The sequence below is a fragment of the Abrus precatorius genome, unplaced genomic scaffold (genome assembly GCF_003935025.1).
Source record: "Abrus precatorius isolate BTA unplaced genomic scaffold, Abrus_2018 Scaffold7, whole genome shotgun sequence".
NCBI lineage: Eukaryota > Viridiplantae > Streptophyta > Magnoliopsida > Fabales > Fabaceae > Abrus > Abrus precatorius.
Genome location: NW_020874417.1, coordinates 17,662,655 through 17,682,755, shown reverse-complemented (window position 1 = coordinate 17,682,755; position 20,101 = coordinate 17,662,655). Strand labels below are relative to the sequence as shown.

Sequence of the window (20,101 nt, the reverse complement as noted above, 5' to 3'; positions counted from 1 at the left end):
AGGTGATTATTATTATTTTTTTATTTGTTTCTTTTTTCATCACTTCCCTTAGCTTTCTGAGCTGTGCTTAATCATTATGGTCAACCAGACCAGAGCTAGCATATTAGCTACCATGGCTTTATCCTTCGAACTCTTTCGTTTTTGTTTGTTATTTTCATTTTTCTCTCACGAAACTGCTTAGTAGGATATCATGGTCAGATTGTCATACTTTCCGAGGAGAACGTTAAGTTGGTAGGCTTTTATTTTTCAGAGCCGTTCTCTATTGAAATTATTAACTACTTAGTTTTGCTTCGGTTTATTTGGATCCGTTTTGCAGAATAAAATGAATCAATAGTGTTTTGTCTGAAATCCGAACATATGCTGCTTAGATTTTTACTTTTTTCGCCATAATTGTTTGAAATGATCACCAGACCTTGACCTATGGAATTTTTTTCCTTCTCCGTGATTTTCCATTTATTTTTTCCTGCCTTTGGAAGGAAAATGTAAATTTGAGCATATTTTCATCCTTTAACATTGGGGGTGTGTCATAGGATAGGCTGAGACGTACATATGTAATTTGGTCCTTGTACCAGCTCAAAATTCCAATATAAGACTTTTAGTTTAATATACTGATAAAGTAATATATGTGACAATAAAATACATAATAATATATTCAAATTGCAACCCTAGTTAATATAACATCTGAATTTTAAAAATTATAATTTTTAGTTATAAAAATGGTTTTAAATTATATTTGAAATGAGCAATATTTTTTTACTAAAAAAATATGTGTTTGTTAACTTAAATATATCTTTAGTCTCTTAAAAACAATTTTTTTCTAATTTAACATTTTAATTTCTTTCACTGAGATGACTAACAAAAAATTAACACATGATAATAATTTAGTTAATCACAGCATCGTTAGAAATAAAGTTAAAATTTTACAAGAAAAAAATTTATTTAAGCCAATATTATAATAATGTGTTTCTAAATCATGAAACGCTGGCATATGTGTTGACGACTTCATCTAGTATTCGAGTCCATCCTTTTTTTTTTGTGTGTCTCTCAGCGTGAAAATGGACTTATTTCTTCAAGTGTTTGGACTTTCGTTTCTGAAAAATTGATCCTGTACTTAAAAAATATATATTTCGACTTTGAAGTTGAGAAACTCAAGATTGTAGCCACTGCAATGCTTAACCAAACGGAAGCTTACGTTTTAAGGGTTCAATTTTTTTATATCCAAGTTACATTTTCAAAAATTCAAAACTTGAAATACATAACAAAATTAGAATAGTTTCCATCTAATACCTAAGCACTCTGTGGCATTTTCTTAATTTCTTTAATCAATTCTCAATCTTTTTAAATCAGTATAAGACATAATAAAATGTTTATAAATCAACGTTTAAACATTTTCACTTAAATTTTCTTAATTTCTTTTATTAATGGAGTTAATTTTTAAAACTTTTCAAAATTAAAGTGTCAAAGGTTTGTATATTTATATTTATATTAAAAAAATATTCTTCAACATTTAAATCAATAATTTCTAATTTTAAAATTTACATTTTATCTAATTTACAAAAAATAGTACAATAAACCAACTTTTCGTGGCGAACAAAAGTCTTAAGAAAATGAATAAACTTCAATCTAAAAGTTTATGTTGTACAGTTAGAACTGGGGCATCGTTTTAGCTCAATCAATTATTCAACATAATTAATATCCTATATATTCCGTATAATCGATAATCGAGGATCCAGAAGCATTTTTACGCGTAATTGACAGCTCATAATATTCTTCTTGTTACTATTATTGCATAAAAGCAATCTTAGAGAAATTGTATCCATGTTTACAGCTTGAGACACGAAGCAGAATACAAGTTTGAGACATTTATGATTAATTTAGAATCTTAAAACACTTATTTATTTTGGAATTTGGATGGAGATATTGAGAGTAAGGACATAAGGTGAGTGTAACATCCTATAGGAAGCCGCTGTGGGACACTAAATTTTCCATCTTATAAAAATGGGTATCTAATTGCATAAGTTGTTTCTGATTCACAGAATTACAGAACTAGACACGTTATGCCCATGCATGTCATACTGTAGAAACCCAACCACACAAATAAAACTCTCTTTTTTAAAAAAAATTATTAATATAAATGCATTTAAACTATAAAAATCTGATTTAAATGATAAAACAAATAAAAGGAAAAAAAAACTAATAAGATATTTTTCTCTTATTTTTTCTAGGACATGGTTTAATCCATACTCTTTACATTTCATATCTCTTTAGTTTTACTACTATGCTATTAATCAAGGAGATTTTAAGTTTATAGACAGTTAAATTTTCGAATGGACTATTGTAATTGAAAAGGAGATTTAAGCTTACATATTGGTTTGTAAGAGACGACTTTGAACACCAAACCTTCGTCCCAGTTTTGTTTTGTTTTGCATGAAATGCTGATATGACTTACGAAATTGATATATGTAGAACTTATTTGCTGTGCAAGATGATAGAACAAATTATAAGTCAGTGGGACATATTTTCAAAGCAATAAGAATATGGGACAATGAAGTATATAACCAAGGCACAGGTGAAACTATGTTCTCAAGGTAAATATTTGTGTAACAGAGTGAAATTTATTGTGAATTTTATATTTTTGAATTTAGTATATATTTTCTTTAATTCATGAAAATTTTACTTTGGACAGTGTAGTATTTGAACGTGTTAATTTACAAAAGTTTCAATACTTTTCTCACAAAAATTCAAAGTAAAATCTATCATCATGCATTCTGCTCATTAACAAAAACTAAACAATCATAATGTAGACTTAAGTCATCTTATTAATGATTTTTTTAATGGCCACAAAATTTGTAGGATAAGAGAAGGTCATCCTCATTCCAAGGCGAGAACTGACTACCAACCACAGCAAGCATTGATAGTAAAACTATATATTTCCCAAAGCATATGTCTATTAAAGGTCCAACTTGGTCAACTAACCATTGTCAGTTATTATTAATCTTCTAATTGAAAGAGAGAGGAAAAAAACATAACTGCAACTTGTAACAAAATAGAAACACAAAACTACAACAGCAGACCCTAAAATAGATATGAAAAACAATAATAAAAGCACCTCGCATAGCAATTAAAACCTGTAGACTGCGAAGGCAATGTCTCATCCCTGTGTTCCTACAAAAATGTAAAATAAGTCTCAAAACAATAATTTGTTGGTTGAAAAGAGGAAGAAATAAAAACTACCATTTCCTCTAGAGCTTTCGATGGGTACCACCTCCACTGCATGGCACATCATACAAAACGCGGTCAAATAACAATTAGCTAAAATTGTGATCTAACTCCATCCTTTCATAATTCCTGTTTAAACGGCATCTTGGCAAGTACTTTGCTTCATGATTTGTGACAATTAGGTTGGTTGTGGACATTCTTTTTGTTTGGTGGATGAGAAGATTACATCTTTGGACATCCAGATCATTGATTGAAAATTAAGAGAAGGAAATTTTTTTATCAAATCTATAATTAATATTAAAATTTAAATTCATATTAAATTAGTTTTCAATTAATTATATTTGTTTAATCAATTTAATGTTTAAATTAAATTTCTAAAATTAAATTTTTTATTTATTCAAATTTATATATATAAAAATATTATCTTATATTTTTACTTATTAAATCTCTGTTACAAAATTTTATCGTAATCAAATTTTATCACTAATATTTTTTATTAATTTTAATTTTTATAATTAAAATTAAATATTTAAAATAATATTTTTAAAATATGATTATTATATTAAATATATTAAAATATATAAATATTTTTAAATTAATTACTACTATTATTTTAATATTTATATTTATTTTTTAATTTTTAAAATATTATAACATAATTTTATTATATTTATATTATTAATTTTTATTTTTATAGATTTTAATTTAAACTTTTATCATCAACAAAAAATAATAATAAATATTTTATAAATTTCTATAAAATATAATATAATTAATAAATATTGTTAAAATCTTTTTTAAATGTACTAATTTAATGAAATGTTACATATAATAAATTAGTTTTACTTTAAAAATAAAATTCATAGATATATTAAAAATTAGTTGTGTTAAAATTTAAATTTAAAATTGAATTGAAAACTAATTTCACATAAAACTAAATTTAAAACTAGTTTTAAAAAAACAAAATTTAAAACTGATTTTAAATGAAATTTATATTTTAAAACTACTTTTTATTTGATTAATAAAATAAAATAGTTTAAAATTTAATTCATATAGTTAGTTTATGTGATAGATAGATGATAAAAAGTAGAATATATTTAAATATTTATTAGTTAAATAAAATATAAAAATAAAAAATATATTATTAATAAATTAAAATAAATACAAATATTTTCTTGATATATATTGTTAATTCATGTAAAGATGTAACAAGTTAGAGTACTTCTTGTATTTATATTTTATCTTTAATAAAATATTAATGCATAACAATATATGGGACAGGATCTTCTTACACTGGTGTAAGTTTAAAAACTTTTATACTCAATCTGAGTATTTTATTTAACTTAAATCTAACTGTCAATAAAGTAATAAATTATAACTCATTAGATTTAAGTTAAATGAAAGACTCAGATTAGATGTAAGAATTTTTAGACTTACACAGATGTAAAAAGATCTTTCTCCTATATATATATATATATATGCAAATATAATATTATATTAATTATTAAAAAATTAAATATAAGGATTTAATAATAATATAAAAATATTTATAGTATATTTTTATCAAATTTAAAATCGATTTTGAAACAATATTCAAATTTTAAAATCAAATTTAAACTAATTTTTAAAAAATTAAAATAGATTAATTATAATCTAATTTATATAATTAAATTTTCTATGGATCTATGTTGGATTTATGGAAATCCAATCAATACCCACCCCTAATATATACTACCGTATTGATTGCCTGCTACCACGTGAACGTGCTCTACTGTTTTTGTGCAATTGGTTACATGCTCTATGGGAAGAAGAAGCTCTATTAATCTGTAAATTGGTTATGATGCGATACTCTGTTAACCTGTAAATTGGTTACCATGCGATACTCTATGAAGAAGTTGGTTATTCTGTTCCTCATGTATATATATACTAGCATATTGATTACCTAGAACTTGGTTAAGTGCTGTGCAATTGGTTACATGCTCTGTTAATCTGTAAATTGGTTATGATGCGAGACTATGTGAAGTTGCTTACCCCTAGAATAGAGAGAACATGGGAAGGTTATAGCTACATGGATGGTATAAGGATTCATCTTCTCATATGTATTTTTACCAAAAATAAATAGTACAAAGCATGAATATGGTATAGGAAAATAGGAATAGTTCATACTTACTCAATCAACTACAAGGGCATGTTGTTTTTAAAATTAAATAGAATTGATTTTCATAAAATTAATTTCAATTCGTTAATATAACTTAAATGTTTATTTAAATTAATCTCAGTCATAAATTTACACTGCAATGTGTCTTTTTATTGAAAATTATAAGATTTATTTAATATAAAAAAGACAGGGGTTTAACACGTTTTAAGAAATAGATTAAAATTGAAAACTAATTACTCTTTTTTTCAAAATCTCATGTAGGGTATATTTGAAAGTTAGGTTTTGGAAAGAAATAAAGGCTAAAATATTTATTCTAATAATTATTCTAAATAAAATAAAATAGATAAAATTATATATTAACATAAATTTAGAATATTTTTTTCAAATTAAGTTTTAAAGAAGAGGAGAAGTGAGATTTTTTTTTCATTTTTAATAATTATTTTCTTGAGTTTGATAATCTTTTAAAATTAAATAAATATAATGATAAATTAATATAACCTTAATTTTTATTTTATTTTTTTCTAAAAGCCCTTTAAAAATTTACAAAATAAAAAATCTTAAAAAAAACTAATAAGATCTTTTTCTCTTTTTTCTTCTAGGACATGGTTTAATCCAGAGTCTTTACATTTCATATCTCTTTAGTTTTACTACTATATATGCTATTAATCAAGGAGATTTTAAGCTTATAGACTGTTAAATTTCCTAATGGCCTATTGTAATTGAAAAGTGGATTGATGGTTTAGAATTTTTTTTTCTCGAAGTACTAAAAGCAATCCGTCACATGAAAAAAAAAATAGTACATATTTTGTAACCATTAGATTTAGAAAGATAGTTTGATTTTTAAAAATAGAATATATTTTCTTTATTTCATGGAAGTTTTACTTTGTATTGTTTAGTTTTTGAACGTGTTAATTTACATAATTTTCAATACTTTTTTCACAAAAAGTCAAGGCTTGGAAGTAAAATTAATATACTTGAAAAATTAAATTATAATTAATAATTATATTATACTAAAAATATATTCTTACCTACAGTAATTTTGTCGATTCAAATAATTTTTTTTAATAAAAATATTTGTTCTCTAATTTTTTATCAGATAAAAACAAAATAAATTTAGAAGAAAAAATAAAAACGATTTTCATTGTACAAATATGCTTTAATTAGTTTTTTTTTATAGACATATGTCTTTATTTATGGACGTAGATTTCTTTCGTCGCTTTTCTTAAATTTTAAATAATGTTGATTACTTTTCTTTGGACATTCTCAGAAAAATATCGATTCAAATTTGAAATTTATGCTTTATTTTGTCAGTATTTTCATATTTTATATTTATTTTTCTTTACTTATTTTTATAAGAAAATATAAGTAACCATAATTTTTCGTATTATCATGAAAAGTAAATTAATAAAAATATGAATACTATTTTAATTGAGAGTACGCAAATAATTTGCGAAACAATAGGTAAAGTCTAAAATTTAAACGTACATTAAATAAGGTTGAAAAAGTTAGTCGTCAATGAGCAAGTGTATTAGAAAAGGTCCAAAGGTAAGCAAATAACTATTAGATAAAACTAAAACTACACATTTCTTGCCAGTTCTAAGAATTATAAGTAAAAATATTAAATAGAAATTAAATTTTATAAAATATATATTTTCAACTATTTTAAACATAAACTATTATTATTTGAATGATGAGAAATATATATAAATAATTAATTGACAAGCTTCACAAATAACATTACATATAACTATTTGTAATAATTAAATTTACATGTTTATTTTTTCTTGTTTAAAAGAGTTTCTGAATTTTTGGATCTAATTTTAGTAGAAATCAAATCAACTCTTGTTTATTTAATTGAAAAATAACATCTTGCCAATACAAAATAAGGAGTTAAGAAAAATGAAATATTACTATTTAAAAAGAAACATTTTTTTTGGTACATCTTGTAATTAAAAGAAAAACAACGCATATGATTTGAATATTTTTCTGCTACGTGCCCCATATTTATGGGTCTTATTAATAATTATTCTTAAAAATTAATTAAGAAATTAGAAAAAATTTGTTAAAAATCATGTTAGAGATATATTTAAAACTATGAAAAGAACATAATTATATTTTTAAATATTTTTATTTTTAATTCTGATATGATTAACATTTGCCATTGTTTATTTGTTTATCTTTTTTCTTGCTTATTTATTTAATTAAAGAATGGGAATTCAGCGAATTATATTGTTTATTGAAGTGGAAAATCAATTCAAGAAATGTCTAATTCAAGGATTCAAATTATTTTTGACTTAATTAGTTTTGACTTGGCATCAAGAACAAAAGAAATTATATGAAGAATGTTCACACTTTTATTTTTACTTAGTGAAATATCATATATGTAATGTAAGTGTGTGTCCTCGGTTAATAGAAAAAAGAAAATTCGACAAGTGGTTAATATCTTAATTTTCAAGCTTCCGTGACCGTGCAGCGTGGTGTATCAGCATCATTCGCATTACATTTGTTGTCTAGTGCTTCTATCCGACGCTGATACAATGACAATGATAGATCACTTAATATTCAAATGTCAAATTGTCATTTTATGTTTATAATTATGAGGGAAAAAAGGACATGGCAAATATTTTTCATTAATAACAACAACTAAAAATTAAGGGAGAAAGGATCGTGCAACAGGAACCCAATGTATGTCATTAATTATTATATTATATTAGAAGAACATATCTTACAATGCTGATTTTTTGGGCAAGTGAGAAAGCATTAAAGCAAGAAATCAGTAACATTCCCTTATTCCCACTTGGGTAGAGATCAAGACAAGCAACTTCCAATAAAAGGAAAATGAAAAACCATGGTAGAGGGCTTTTGTTTGATTCCCTATCTCGTTAAGGGTGGAAAAGGAACATCTTTATCTTAAACTGCTTTTGGGGGAGAACTGGTGGGCAAAGTGCAAGGTTGCAAGCATCACTCACAATGCACAGACAAAATCACCGCTTGTCTCAATATCATCGATGTCAGCATCTGCATCGATATCATCAAGGTCCATGCTACCCCCAACAAATTGCTCACCAACTCTTGGGCCCTCACCTTGTTTCCGAGCCTCTTGAATTATGGACAGAATTTCTTCAATCCTCTGAGATGAATCATTCTCATCATTTTGCAACACCCCTTCACCCTCGTCCATAAATTCTAATGGCAAGTTCTTTAGGAACCATGGGTGCATTTTAATCTCTGGTATGGTAATTCTCTGCATGAAATAAATAATGTGCAATCCATAAAATTTGCTAGTAAATATAAAGTGTTACGTTATGCAACCAACATTCATAAATAATTGTACCTTCTCCGGGTTGGCCACAAATATTCGAGATAAAAGGTGCCTACACTCTTTAGTGATACGAACATAGTCTGGAATAGAATAGTGGACGCTAAGAATTCGCTGTCAAAATTATCCAAAAGAAATTAATAAATTGCGTGATTAATTAGTTAAATTACACTTGGACATTCAAGTAAAGGCAACTCATATTAATTTATTTATTAGTCCAACTAACCTGAAGTGTTTTTCTGAAGTTTCTTGGGTCTTCTGGGTCTTCAAAAGGATATGCACCAACCAGCATCACATATAAGGTCACCCCACAAGACCAAACATCTGCAACCTAATCATTATCAAGGATAAGAACATATTGGTGGCCAAATATTAACTCCAAATGAGTAAAACCACGCTTACATGATTGGAAAGGAAAAGTTATAAGCTATCAAGTTACCTTCCCATCATATTCTCTTCTTGACAAGACCTCCGGTGCAATATAGGCTGGGGTTCCTACAGTAGATTTTGGCTGAGAGTGCAGAACAGATGACTGAAGAAAGACACAAAACTCCATTGAGTAACTAGACTTTGAAACGTCTATGTTTAGTGAATTAAGTGACAACTTCTTGCCTTTGAGTAACCAAAGTCGCAGATTTTGAGTCGTGGTGCTGAGCTTCCATCTAAAAGTGTGTTTTCCAGCTTAAGATCTCTATGGCAAATTTCCTGCAAGAAAAATATATCTTTAATTCAGCTAAAGTATCACCATTGAATTTGATACATGCATTCAATGAAATTAAAAAAAAAAAAAAAAACCATTTCGATTCATATTGGAGAAGCAAGTGTTACCATTGAATGGCAATAGCTGACTCCAGAAATCAATTGCTGAAAGAAATATCTTGCCTATGCAAGCAAAAGTAGAATTTAGGATGAATTTTCCCGTCTACAAGTATCTAGAATGTGAAATACTATGCATAAAATAAAATTAAAAGAAGAAAGTGTAGATACGATGTCCAAATTAAATAACAATCTTTTGTGCATATATGTATTTGGTTAAAGAAAAAACAGTACTCCTATGTTGTTTCATGCAGAATGTACAGTAGAAGCAATCTTTATTATTATTTAGGATCTAGAGAGTTAATATAATGGACTCTTAGACAAAAGCACTATCATAAAGTCCTTCAAGCTTTCTGTTATCAATTATGAGAAATGATGCATAAATCTAATGTACCTCGTCCTCGCTGAATCTACCAGCACTACAGATTCTTTCAAATAGTTCTCCCCCAGCAGCATATTCCATGACTATTGCAAGATGAGTTGGAGTAAGTAACACCTGTGATGAATGGCCATTTCTTATATTACAAATCGACATGAAAAACAATAAGTAAAACATCTCTTATATTACAAATCGGCAAGATGAGTTGGAGTAAGTAAAACATCAAATCCCTCGATAAGATAGCACAAAGGCACGGGTGAAACCGTCTTTTAAGATAAGTTGCATTCTACAAGTTAAACAGACTCTTACTGCAATACTAAGTAACTTAACTAAATTACTTAGATAAAGAAATAAACTTACAAACCAAATCAAAAGAAACCTAATACATTAAAACATAGTAAGCTTCTTCATCTCAACATTCATTGCAGAAGTGAAAGCTTCTATATAGCGGATGGAAGTTGTAATTATGCCTATCCTCGATAATCTTTCTCTTCCTTCCGTTGCATTCATCAAGCTCTCTTCTCGACAGCTCCTTCTCCAGCTCCCAGAATTGAATCTTTGACCTTGAGACTTCAAGATTTCGCAAAAGATTGGCTTGTAAACTAATTTCTCATTAGAGAGAATCTTGGTTACTGTCTCTTAGCATATCGAGAGTATCATCCAGTTCTTTGTATCACAGTCTATTGAACCCACAGACTTTCAAATTACTCTTTTATAGAGTTGAAATAATGATCCACTGTGTTGATAAGTGTTAATAATAGTATTGGTTCTTAGATTGCTTATTAACCTGGACAAAGCACAGTAGCTGATAGCCAGCATATGACACTTGGTAAATTTTCTCTTGGACAACAAGAATTGTCTGCTTGGAGGAATTCCCTTACAATTTCAACTTTTTTTATACTTTTCAGTATTCTTGTCAACTCTCGGCTAGTAGGAACAGGGTTAATAAAATTGGCAAAAACAGAAGGATTTAACATTGAGAAATAAAAGAGATGAATTGGAAAATGAAGTGATATAAAAAGGTAAACCCCATGTATATACATACTAACATTTTATCTGCTACCATGTTTTTTGCACAATCTATAATTTGGTTAAGATACTCTGTGAAGAGAAGCTCTCTTATGTGATATAATTTGAATGATTGTAATTGTCACATTGTGTATGTAATTTGAATTGCTCTTAGAAAACGAAAGAGGAGAATGGATATTAGAGGGTGAAGAAGGATAAGATTCCGATTTGAAATCTTCCAAACATTTTCTATGTTGTAATCTTCCACCACTTGCTATGTGTTGCAACTGCTTCATAAGGCTATCTGAATTTCATACAAGTTTCACAATTACCTTATCTCACTGATTGAGCTTTTGTGCCTCATGATCTCACCCAAATGCAACGAATAGAAGCACGCTACTGCGCTATAATCATACTTAATTCACAGTTTTTGAATGTTATTAAGTGACATTCAATAATACTATAGAGTTAAAATAATGATCCACTATGTCAATAATAGTATAGATTCTTAGACTGCTTATTAACTTGCCTAAAGCACAGTAGCCAGTAGCCAGCGTGACACTGGGTAAATTTCCTCTTGGACAATCAGAATTATCAGCTTGAAGAAATTTCCTTAAAATATCAGCTTCTCCTATACTCTCTAGTATTCTTGTTAACTCTCGGCTAGCAGGGACAAGGTAAATAAAATCGGCAGAGGCAGAAGGATTTGACATTGAGAGTTAAAAGAGATGAATTGGAAAATGAAGTGACAGAAAAAGGCAACCCCCATGTATATATATACTAACATATTACCTGCTACCACGTTTTTTGTGCAATCTGCAATTTGGTTAAGATATTCTTTGATCAGAAGCTCTGTTATGCGATATAAATTAAATGATTGTAACAGTCACACTATCCATTTAATTTGAATTGCTCTTAGAAATCGAAAGAGGAGAATGGGTATTAGGAAATGAAAAATGATAGGATTCTGATTTGGAATCTTCTAAACATTTTCTGTGCTTTGACCTTTAACCACCTGCTGTGTTTTAACTGCTTCACAAGCCTATATGGATTTCATACAAGTTTCACGATTACCTTATTTCACTTATTGGGCTTTTGTCCCTCAAGATCTAACTCAAATGCAACAAATAGAAGCACACTACTACACTATCGTCATACTATTTGGATTTCATACAAGTTTCACGATTATCTTATCTCACTGATTAGGCTTTTGTGCCTCAAGACTTGGCCCAAATGGAAAGAATAGAAGCACGCTACTACACTATCAACATACTTAATTCATAGTTTTTGAATGTTTTTTAGTAAAATTCAATAATACTATAGAGTTGAAATAATGATACATTATGTGAATTATAGTATGGGTTCTTAGACTGCTTATTAACTTACTTAGAGTACATTAGTCAGTAGCCAGCGTGGTGCTGGGTAAATTTTCTCTTCGACAACAAGAATTATCCACTTGAAGGAATTCTCTTACAATATCAGCTTCTCTTATACTATCTAGTATTCTTGTTAAGTCTCGGCTAGTAGGGATAGTGTTAATAAAATCGACAGAGGTAGAAGGATATGACATTTAGAATTACGAGAATTGAATTGACGAATGAAGGGATATAAAAAGACAAGCCCTATGTATAATATATACACTAACATATTATCAGCTACCACGTTTTTTATGCAATCTGTAATTTGGTTATGACACCCTACGAAGAGAAGCTCTGTTATGTGATATGATTTGGATGATTGTAACAGTCACACTATGCGTGTTATTTGAATTACTCTTGGAAATTGAAAGAGGAGAATGGGTATTAGAGAGTGAAAAAGGATAGGTTTCCAATTTGAAATCTTCCAAACATTTTCTGTGCTGTGATCTTTCATCATTTGTTGTGTGTTGTAACTTCTTCATAATGCTATCTGGATTTCATACAAGTTTCACGATTACCTTATTTCACTGATTGGGCTTTTGTGCCTCAAGATCTAACTCAAATGCAACAAATAGAAGCACGCTACTACACTATCATCATACTTAATTCACAGTTTTTGAATGTAATTTAGTGAAATTCAATAATACTATAGAGTTGAAATAATGATCCACTATGTCAATAATAGTATGGATTCTTAGACTACTTATTAACTTGCCTATAACACAGTAGACGGTAGCTAATGTGACATTGGGTAAATTTCCTATTGGGAATCAAAATTGTCTGCTTGAAGGAATTCTCTTACAATATTAGCTTCTCCTATACTCTCTAGTATTCTTGTTAGCTCTCAGCTAGTAGGGACAGGGTTAACAAAATCGAAAGAAACAAAAAGTTTTAAGATTGAGAATTAAGAAAATTGAATTGAAGAATGAAATGATACAAAAAGGCAAGCTCCATGTATATATATACTAACATATTACCTGTTACCACGTTTTTTGTGTCATCAGTCATTTGGTTAAGATACACTGTGAAGAGAAGATTTTTTATGCGATATTATTTGAATGATTGTAACAACCGCACTATGTGTGTGATTTGAATTGCTCTTAGAAATCGAAAGAGGAGAATGAGCATTAGAGAGTGCAGAAGGATAGGATTCCGATTTACAATCTTCCAAACGTTTTTTCTGCTGTGATCTTCCAGCACTTGTTATGTGTTATAACTGCTTTACAAAGTTATCTGGATTTCATACAAGTTTCACGGTTACCTTATCTCACTAATTGAGCTTTTGTGCCTCAAGACTTGGCCCAAATGGAAAGAATAGAAGCACGCTACTACACTATCAACATACTTAATTCATAGTTTTTGAATGTTTTTTAGTAAAATTCAATAATACTATAGAGTTGAAATAATGATCCATTATGTGAATTATAGTATGGGTTCTTAGACTGCTTATTAACTTACTTAGAGTACATTAGTCAGTAGCCAGCGTGGCGCTGGGTAAATTTTCTCTTCGACAACAAGAATTATCCACTTGAAGGAATTTTCTTACAATATCAGCTTCTCTTATACTATCTAGTATTCTTGTTAAGTCTCGGCTAGTAGGGACAGTGTTAATAAAATCGACAGAGGTAGAAGGATATGACATTTAGAATTACGAGAATTGAATTGACGAATGAAGGGATATAAAAAGACAAGCCCTATGTATATATATACTAACATATTATTTGCTACCACGTTTTTTATGCAATCTGTAATTTGGTTATGACACCCTATGAAAAGAAGCTCTATTATGTGATATGATTTGGATGATTGTAACAGTCACACTATGCGTGTTATTTGAATTACTCTTGGAAATTGAAAGAGGAGAATGGGTATTAGAGAGTGAAAAAGGATAGGTTTCTAATTTGAAATCTTCCAAACATTTTCTGTGCTGTGATCTTTCACCATTTGTTGTGTGTTGTAACTGCTTCACAATGCTATCTAGATTTCATACAATTTCTATGATTAGTTTATGTCGCAGATTGGGCTTTTGTACCTCAAGACCTGACTCAAATGCAACGAATAGAAGCACGTCACTATACTATCATCATACTTAATTCACAGTTTTTGAATGTTATTTAGTGATATTCAAAAATACTATAGAGTTGAAATAATGATCCACTATGTCAATAATAGTATGGGTTCTTAGACTGCCTATTAAGTTGCCTAGAGCACAGTAGCTGGTAGCCAGCGTGGCGCTGGTTAAATTTCCATTTAGACAACAAGAATTGTCCGCTTGGAGGAATTCCCTATAGCAATGTGCAAACAAAGTCTCACATTGACTAGAATCGGGGAGGATTAAAGCCATATAAGTATGGTAGATCTCTATTAGTGTGAGGCCTTTTGGATGATGTCCAAAAACAAAACCATGAGGGCTTAGGCCCAAAGTGGACAATATCATACTAGTGTAAAGATATAGTAAAAAAGTATGTACTTGTTCTGACAAGTGGTATCAGAGCCCAGAGCCTAGATCCCCAAATAGTATCACATGGATGTGGATGTGGGTATGCATGGTCCCAAGTAGTACCACATGGATGATGCACAATGAATCTCATGTGATGAATCTCCCGAGTAGACCCAGAGAGGGTCACGTGCAGCAAGGGCGCCTCAAGGGACAAGATTGGGCGAGGGCCCCTCCAAAATGGGCTTTGGTGTTAGAGGCCCGATGCTAAAGGATCTTCACAAGGCCTTCACTTGATATGCTTCTCCTGCGGCAAATACGGACACGACGCAGATCATTGCCCTGGCAAGGAATTCTCATCAGGCCATGAGAATATGAGTTCGAAGGTGGCGCAGTCGAGCCCAGAGAATCGGGTGGTTTGGCGAACGTTCAATCATCGGAAGGGACTTTCTTTTCCTTACCACTAACCCGGGAGCAACGGTGAGCCAAGATCAAGTTCAACACAGATTCGAGCAAATCTGCCCTTCGACCGATACAACGTGTTCATGTCAACTTTAAGGACCTCGCCCACTTGCGAACCAATGACATACAAGATGCCCTTATCATAGTAATCCAGAGGGAGTTTTGGGATCCGAATCCAGGCCGCTATTTTAGTAATCTTTTCTGCATCAGGATCGAAGTCCTCCTTCCATGGTTGGACTGCGAGGTAGTGATCCATAATCAACCATGGTCCCCCTGTTAGAGCCTGGTCATAGTCTTCTTCATTCTGAAACTTCACCGAGAAAAAACCAGACCCAATATCTAAGGTCTTAACCAATCCACGCCCATATCTGTTGTAATTTGTCCCCCAGATAGTCCTCGCGAACCATTCTCCCTACCCTAATAAGGTCACAAGGAGGGTCTTGCGATATCTTTTTGCAATCCGCTCCTTAAACGCAGGTAGTAGAACAATGTTTGGCCCCATCGGTGTCTTCTCCACCTTCATCCGATTCTTCCACCCCTCATTGCTCCACCAATCCTCCTCATCTTCCCCCTCTGAGTCTTCATCACCCCACCTCTGACTTTGAAGTCTGTTCAGGAGCCTTCGATTTGGGATCATCCTTCATCCAGTCCTCTTCACGAGCAACCACCGCCCTATCATTCGAAGCCTGCACTTCCCCTGTACGCACTTTTTTCCGGCTACGTTCTAAAGCATCTGACTCCTCCTTGGACGGCGGCGCCGCCAGATCGTGCTTACCGCTTTCACTCTCGCTAACAGGAGATATATTTCATAACCTCTCCCCGAGCCATAGCTTCTCTGTTCTCTGAGTCTGGCTCTAGTGAGTCTGTTCCAATGGAGTACAATTCTATTGAAATAGCCCTTCTTAGCTATAATAGCACTAGCAAGTCTGAAACCACTGATCAGAAATTACATGAATAGAGATGTCTTTTTACGTTGTACAATGCTTTACTTGACTATCAATTGTTTCATCTTCTTGAATTTGTATTTTTATAGTCTCCTTCGGAATGAATCACTGACTAGTCTTTTTAATCAAGTCAAACTACGAATTTGACTTAGTAAATGAGTCTTTCTGTTAAGTGAATTCTATCCATTTTCTTTATTATTGGGTCTCCCCCTGGCTGGAAACTTTTACGTTGCAAATCGTGTCAATATCTATTTCTTTTTTATCAATAAACAAACTAATGGATTCTACCAAACTTTAGAAAGGAAGGAAACCACCTTTCTTTCAAGGTTAGTAATTTATGGATGTGCCTTCTTCATTTTTCTTATGGATCCGCCCACAGCTGTCATCTTAATTCTGAATCCTTTGTTTATCAAAAGCGTACTTGCTATCATCAAAACTTTGGGCAAAAAACGCGTCCTGGGTTGGCTTTTTTTTTCCTTGTTTCTAGGGATTTTTTTCTTTTTGATTTTATAAAAAAAAAGAAAGAAGACATTAAATTAAGAAGAAGTTCAGTTGAAAGTTTCAATTGTTCAGTTACACTTATTAACACGAAGGGTAGATAATCTGGATGAGAACTCCACTACTTAATCTACTGGCGTGGTGCTACTGGATGCTTCTGATCAATAGAACAGAAAGAGGCGGAAAAAAAAAAGCTTATGATGAGCATCTATTTGAGTCGATCATTTCTAAGATCTAATTCCAGTTTATTCTTATGTAGTGGAAAGGCCTTACAATCTGAAGTTTTACGCTTAGGGGAAGAAATGTTCTTGGTGGATGCAGGACCTGGGACCCCCAGAATTTGTATGCAAGATGAGCCTACAGGAGTGCCAATCAACCGAGCCGCCAGGTTTGAGAATAAGGTGGGATCCCTGGATCTAGTGGCCGGTGAATCACTGATCAAAAAGAAGATTTTGGAGAGATTCTTCATCGATCTAGTGGCCGGCGAATCACTGATCAAAGAGCGAGCAGCCGCCCGGTTTAATGATTTGGTGGGATCCACAGATGTAGTGGCTGGTGAACCCCTTCTTCTTCTTCCACGAAGATTCAGACAAAACCGAGCTTGGATGGAACTGAACAAGATTTGGCGAACGAATACAAAGGTAAAAGGCTTTATTCTGGAGAAAGTCAAAGGAGGTTATTCAGTAGCCATCGCGGGTTTCATTACTTTTCTTCCATTCCGTTTTCACAACAAAAGAAGAAGGAAAAAGATATCGAATGATCGATTCACCATTAAGAGCATTAACCCCAAAAGGACGAATATTGTGGTGTTATAACAGCGCACTATGAATCAGAGAAGCACTGAACTCGCACAAAGAACAAACAAAGAAAAAACCAAACGGAGCAATCTTCACTCTCTTCAAGATAGGTTGTTTTCGTTAGAATGAAGAAAGTTTTATTCACGAGAAAGGGCGATTTTCTATAGTAAAATAGGCCTGATCGTGGATTTCTACTTTTGCGTGCTATTCCTTCTCCGACATGTCTCGGATGTCAAGCATCTGCGCAGAGCATTGACAATCGATCTGCTCTCTTTGAGTCGACTCTTGTCTTGCTCGCAATCAACGTTCTCGGGCTGTCCAAAGCCCGCTATCGAGAAGGAAAGAAGCCTCTTAGTTCTTTCTTTCTTATTCGGGACCCTAGGCTTGCTTTAAGCTTGAACGGAGAAAGCGAGAAAGTCAGTCTTCTTTTCCCTCGGGCCCTATTCCCTCCTCTCTAATTCAATCCTCTTCCCTTGACCTTACACGCATATAGAGAAAGCAACGTTTAAGGATAAATATGGAGAATCATACACATTCAGACCTTTTAAGGCCTTAGTTGCCCCGTTAGAGGCCAACAGAAAGAATCTATAGCTATTGTGAGCTCGCCCTTGATTATGATTATTCAATCTTACTTGATCGCTTAGGGCGAAAGGAATGATTAGTGAGAAGAAAAGGAAGAAGGCATACCCTCAATAGAACTATCAGCTGAAGGCCTTAGGTATAGCCTGTCCTCCATACTAAGCCAAAGCTGATAAGCTCCGGACTTCATTTATAGGGGCCGGGTAGACTTCAAAGTATGGATCAGACCTTCGAAATAAGCTAAGCTAATAGGATGGTGGCATAGCACGCAAGGAAGTCCTTTGAACCTTCTGCAAGGTGGACCTACGAAGGTATGAGGGCCAACTCCTTAGGATTAGCTTTCATCGAGAATGTGCTCCCGAGGTTTACAAAAAGGAGAAGCTTTGATTTGAGAGGAATAGCTATTGAGTTCCATCCCTACCCTTAAGAAGAGCTACCTGTACTAGTTCATCTTGATTGATTGTTCCATTTCCGAGGACCTATATTGAGTTAAAGGCTTGCTTAAATCAATTCCATGGGAAAGAACTCATAGCTTGACTCAAGCTTGAACGTAGCGATCTTTCCCGCTTGTGAGAAAGGCATGTTCTTAGATTCGTGAAATGCAGGCCGTAATAGATCAGTAAAAGGACATCGGCGAATCGACAAAGATCTTATTAGCTTATGAATTCGAAGTAAGGTGATACACTTTTTTGAATATCTACTGGAGGACCTAGCCCACTAAACTAAAGGATAGGCGTATGGAGGAGGAGACTTAGTTAAAGCAGCACGGGACCTATTGCCTCCACTTCTCCTTAACCTTAAGGTAGAGTTTAGCTTATTCATGAGGATGATTCGTAGTTATATTACTTATGCAATTACCGATTCGAATACACAGCTAGACGTAGGCAATGTAATGAATGCTCGCACAGACGGAATAGAATAGCGGATTGGACCTTAGCCGCTCGGGAATCGAATCCTTCTCCACCAGGAAAAGAAATCGCCACTTAGCTGACATCTTTTCATACGTACTAGACCCAGAGTACAGGCAAATTCGGAAGAAGCCGCTTACACGACTTCCACCCCTTACCATACTCAAAATACAGACAAGTCAAGCAATAGGTTTGACATCACTCCTGCAAGACAAAGACTCTTTCAAGAACCAGAGAAAGAGCAATCAACCTTAGTCAAAGACTAGCCACATCCCCTGCACCCTGACTCTCAGTCTCAGTCAACTCAAGGCGAGAAAAGGCCAGCAACTGCACTAACTGAGGGACACATTGAAAGCAAGAAAGAAATAGAACTTAGACAAAGAACAATAATACGGAAATCCGAGTCGGCCGGATACACATTCACTCGTTAGCGACTCCTACTAAACAGCCAGACAGAGAAGGAAAGCAATGAAGCCCGCCGGCTATTATACATTCCCTTTCCTTCAAGAAAGAATTCAGTGACCTGGTCGTATTTCCTCTCCTCCATATTAGATCTTAATGAATCCCTAGTTACAGAGCAAGAAAAGGAAAAGGACTAAAGCAAAAGCACACAACACACGACCCAAACGTAAATCCCTTATGTTATGTCATTACACGAGTCGAAAATGAACCTTTTTCTAAGTCCCAATCAACCGGGCTTTCTCAGTGGGAAGGGCGTGCTTATCTTGTTTATAGATAAATGAATTGAACTCATATCTGCCACGAAAATGATCTAGACGCTCCATGTGTCATCACTGGAGTGAAAAATCCACTCTTGTTTAGGCTTCGGTTAGCGACAGTGATGGGACGTAATGGTTGGTACTTCCGAGATCCAGTGAAATAACCAAGCTTGTGATCCGGCTTTGAGTCCTCCCTTCAGGGTGACTGAGCGCAACTCCGATCGGAACCGCTATTCCATCATCATAATAGCCCAAGGGAAAGTCCTTTAAATCGGGTGGCTCGGGGGAGGCTGGAAGTACAGTCAAATATTTCCTCGGAGATCCAGTACACACGGAGCAGACAAGTAACCAGTGAGAATTTATGGTGCGCGCAGACATTGAGAATTAAGAGAGATGAATTGAAAAATGAAGTAATATAAAAAGGCAAGCTTCATGTATAT

At 32.6% G+C, this 20,101-nt stretch overlaps 2 protein-coding genes across 2 annotated transcripts; one reads left to right on the top strand and one right to left on the bottom strand.

The window, feature by feature from the left end:
• Nucleotides 1–8,080: 8,080 nt before the first annotated feature.
• LOC113870998 (serine/threonine-protein kinase SAPK2-like) lies at nucleotides 8,081–10,005 on the bottom strand. Its single transcript, XM_027507640.1, has 7 exons — nucleotides 9,907–10,005; nucleotides 9,525–9,578; nucleotides 9,309–9,401; nucleotides 9,136–9,228; nucleotides 8,923–9,027; nucleotides 8,712–8,810; nucleotides 8,081–8,621 (listed from the first exon to the last, which is right to left on the bottom strand). The coding sequence occupies exons 1-7, from the start codon at nucleotides 9,973–9,975 to the stop codon at nucleotides 8,343–8,345; spliced, it is 792 nt and encodes a 263-aa protein (XP_027363441.1). The 5' UTR covers nucleotides 9,976–10,005; the 3' UTR covers nucleotides 8,081–8,342.
• A 6,850-nt stretch (nucleotides 10,006–16,855) lies between these two features.
• On the top strand, nucleotides 16,856–17,473 carry LOC113871577 (ribosomal protein S1, mitochondrial-like). Its single transcript, XM_027508668.1, has one exon. It carries the CDS (start codon nucleotides 16,856–16,858, stop codon nucleotides 17,471–17,473), a length of 618 nt encoding a protein of 205 aa, XP_027364469.1.
• Nucleotides 17,474–20,101: the final 2,628 nt, after the last annotated feature.

What these genes read in the sequence shown, in the direction of transcription:
- LOC113870998 (XM_027507640.1), bottom strand. Translation starts at nt 9,975, where the DNA reads ATGGAATATGCTGCTGGGGGAGAACTATTTGAAAGAATCTGTAGTGCT. An exon ending in TCAGCTATTGCCATTCAATG is followed by an intron (nt 9,402 to 9,524) that starts GTAACACTTGCT and finishes TTTTTCTTGCAG; the next exon opens with GAAATTTGCCATAGAGATCT. An exon ending in GAAGAGAATATGATGGGAAG is followed by an intron (nt 9,028 to 9,135) that starts GTAACTTGATAG and finishes GATAATGATTAG; the next exon opens with GTTGCAGATGTTTGGTCTTG.
- LOC113871577 (XM_027508668.1), top strand. Translation starts at nt 16,856, where the DNA reads ATGATGAGCATCTATTTGAGTCGATCATTTCTAAGATCTAATTCCAGT.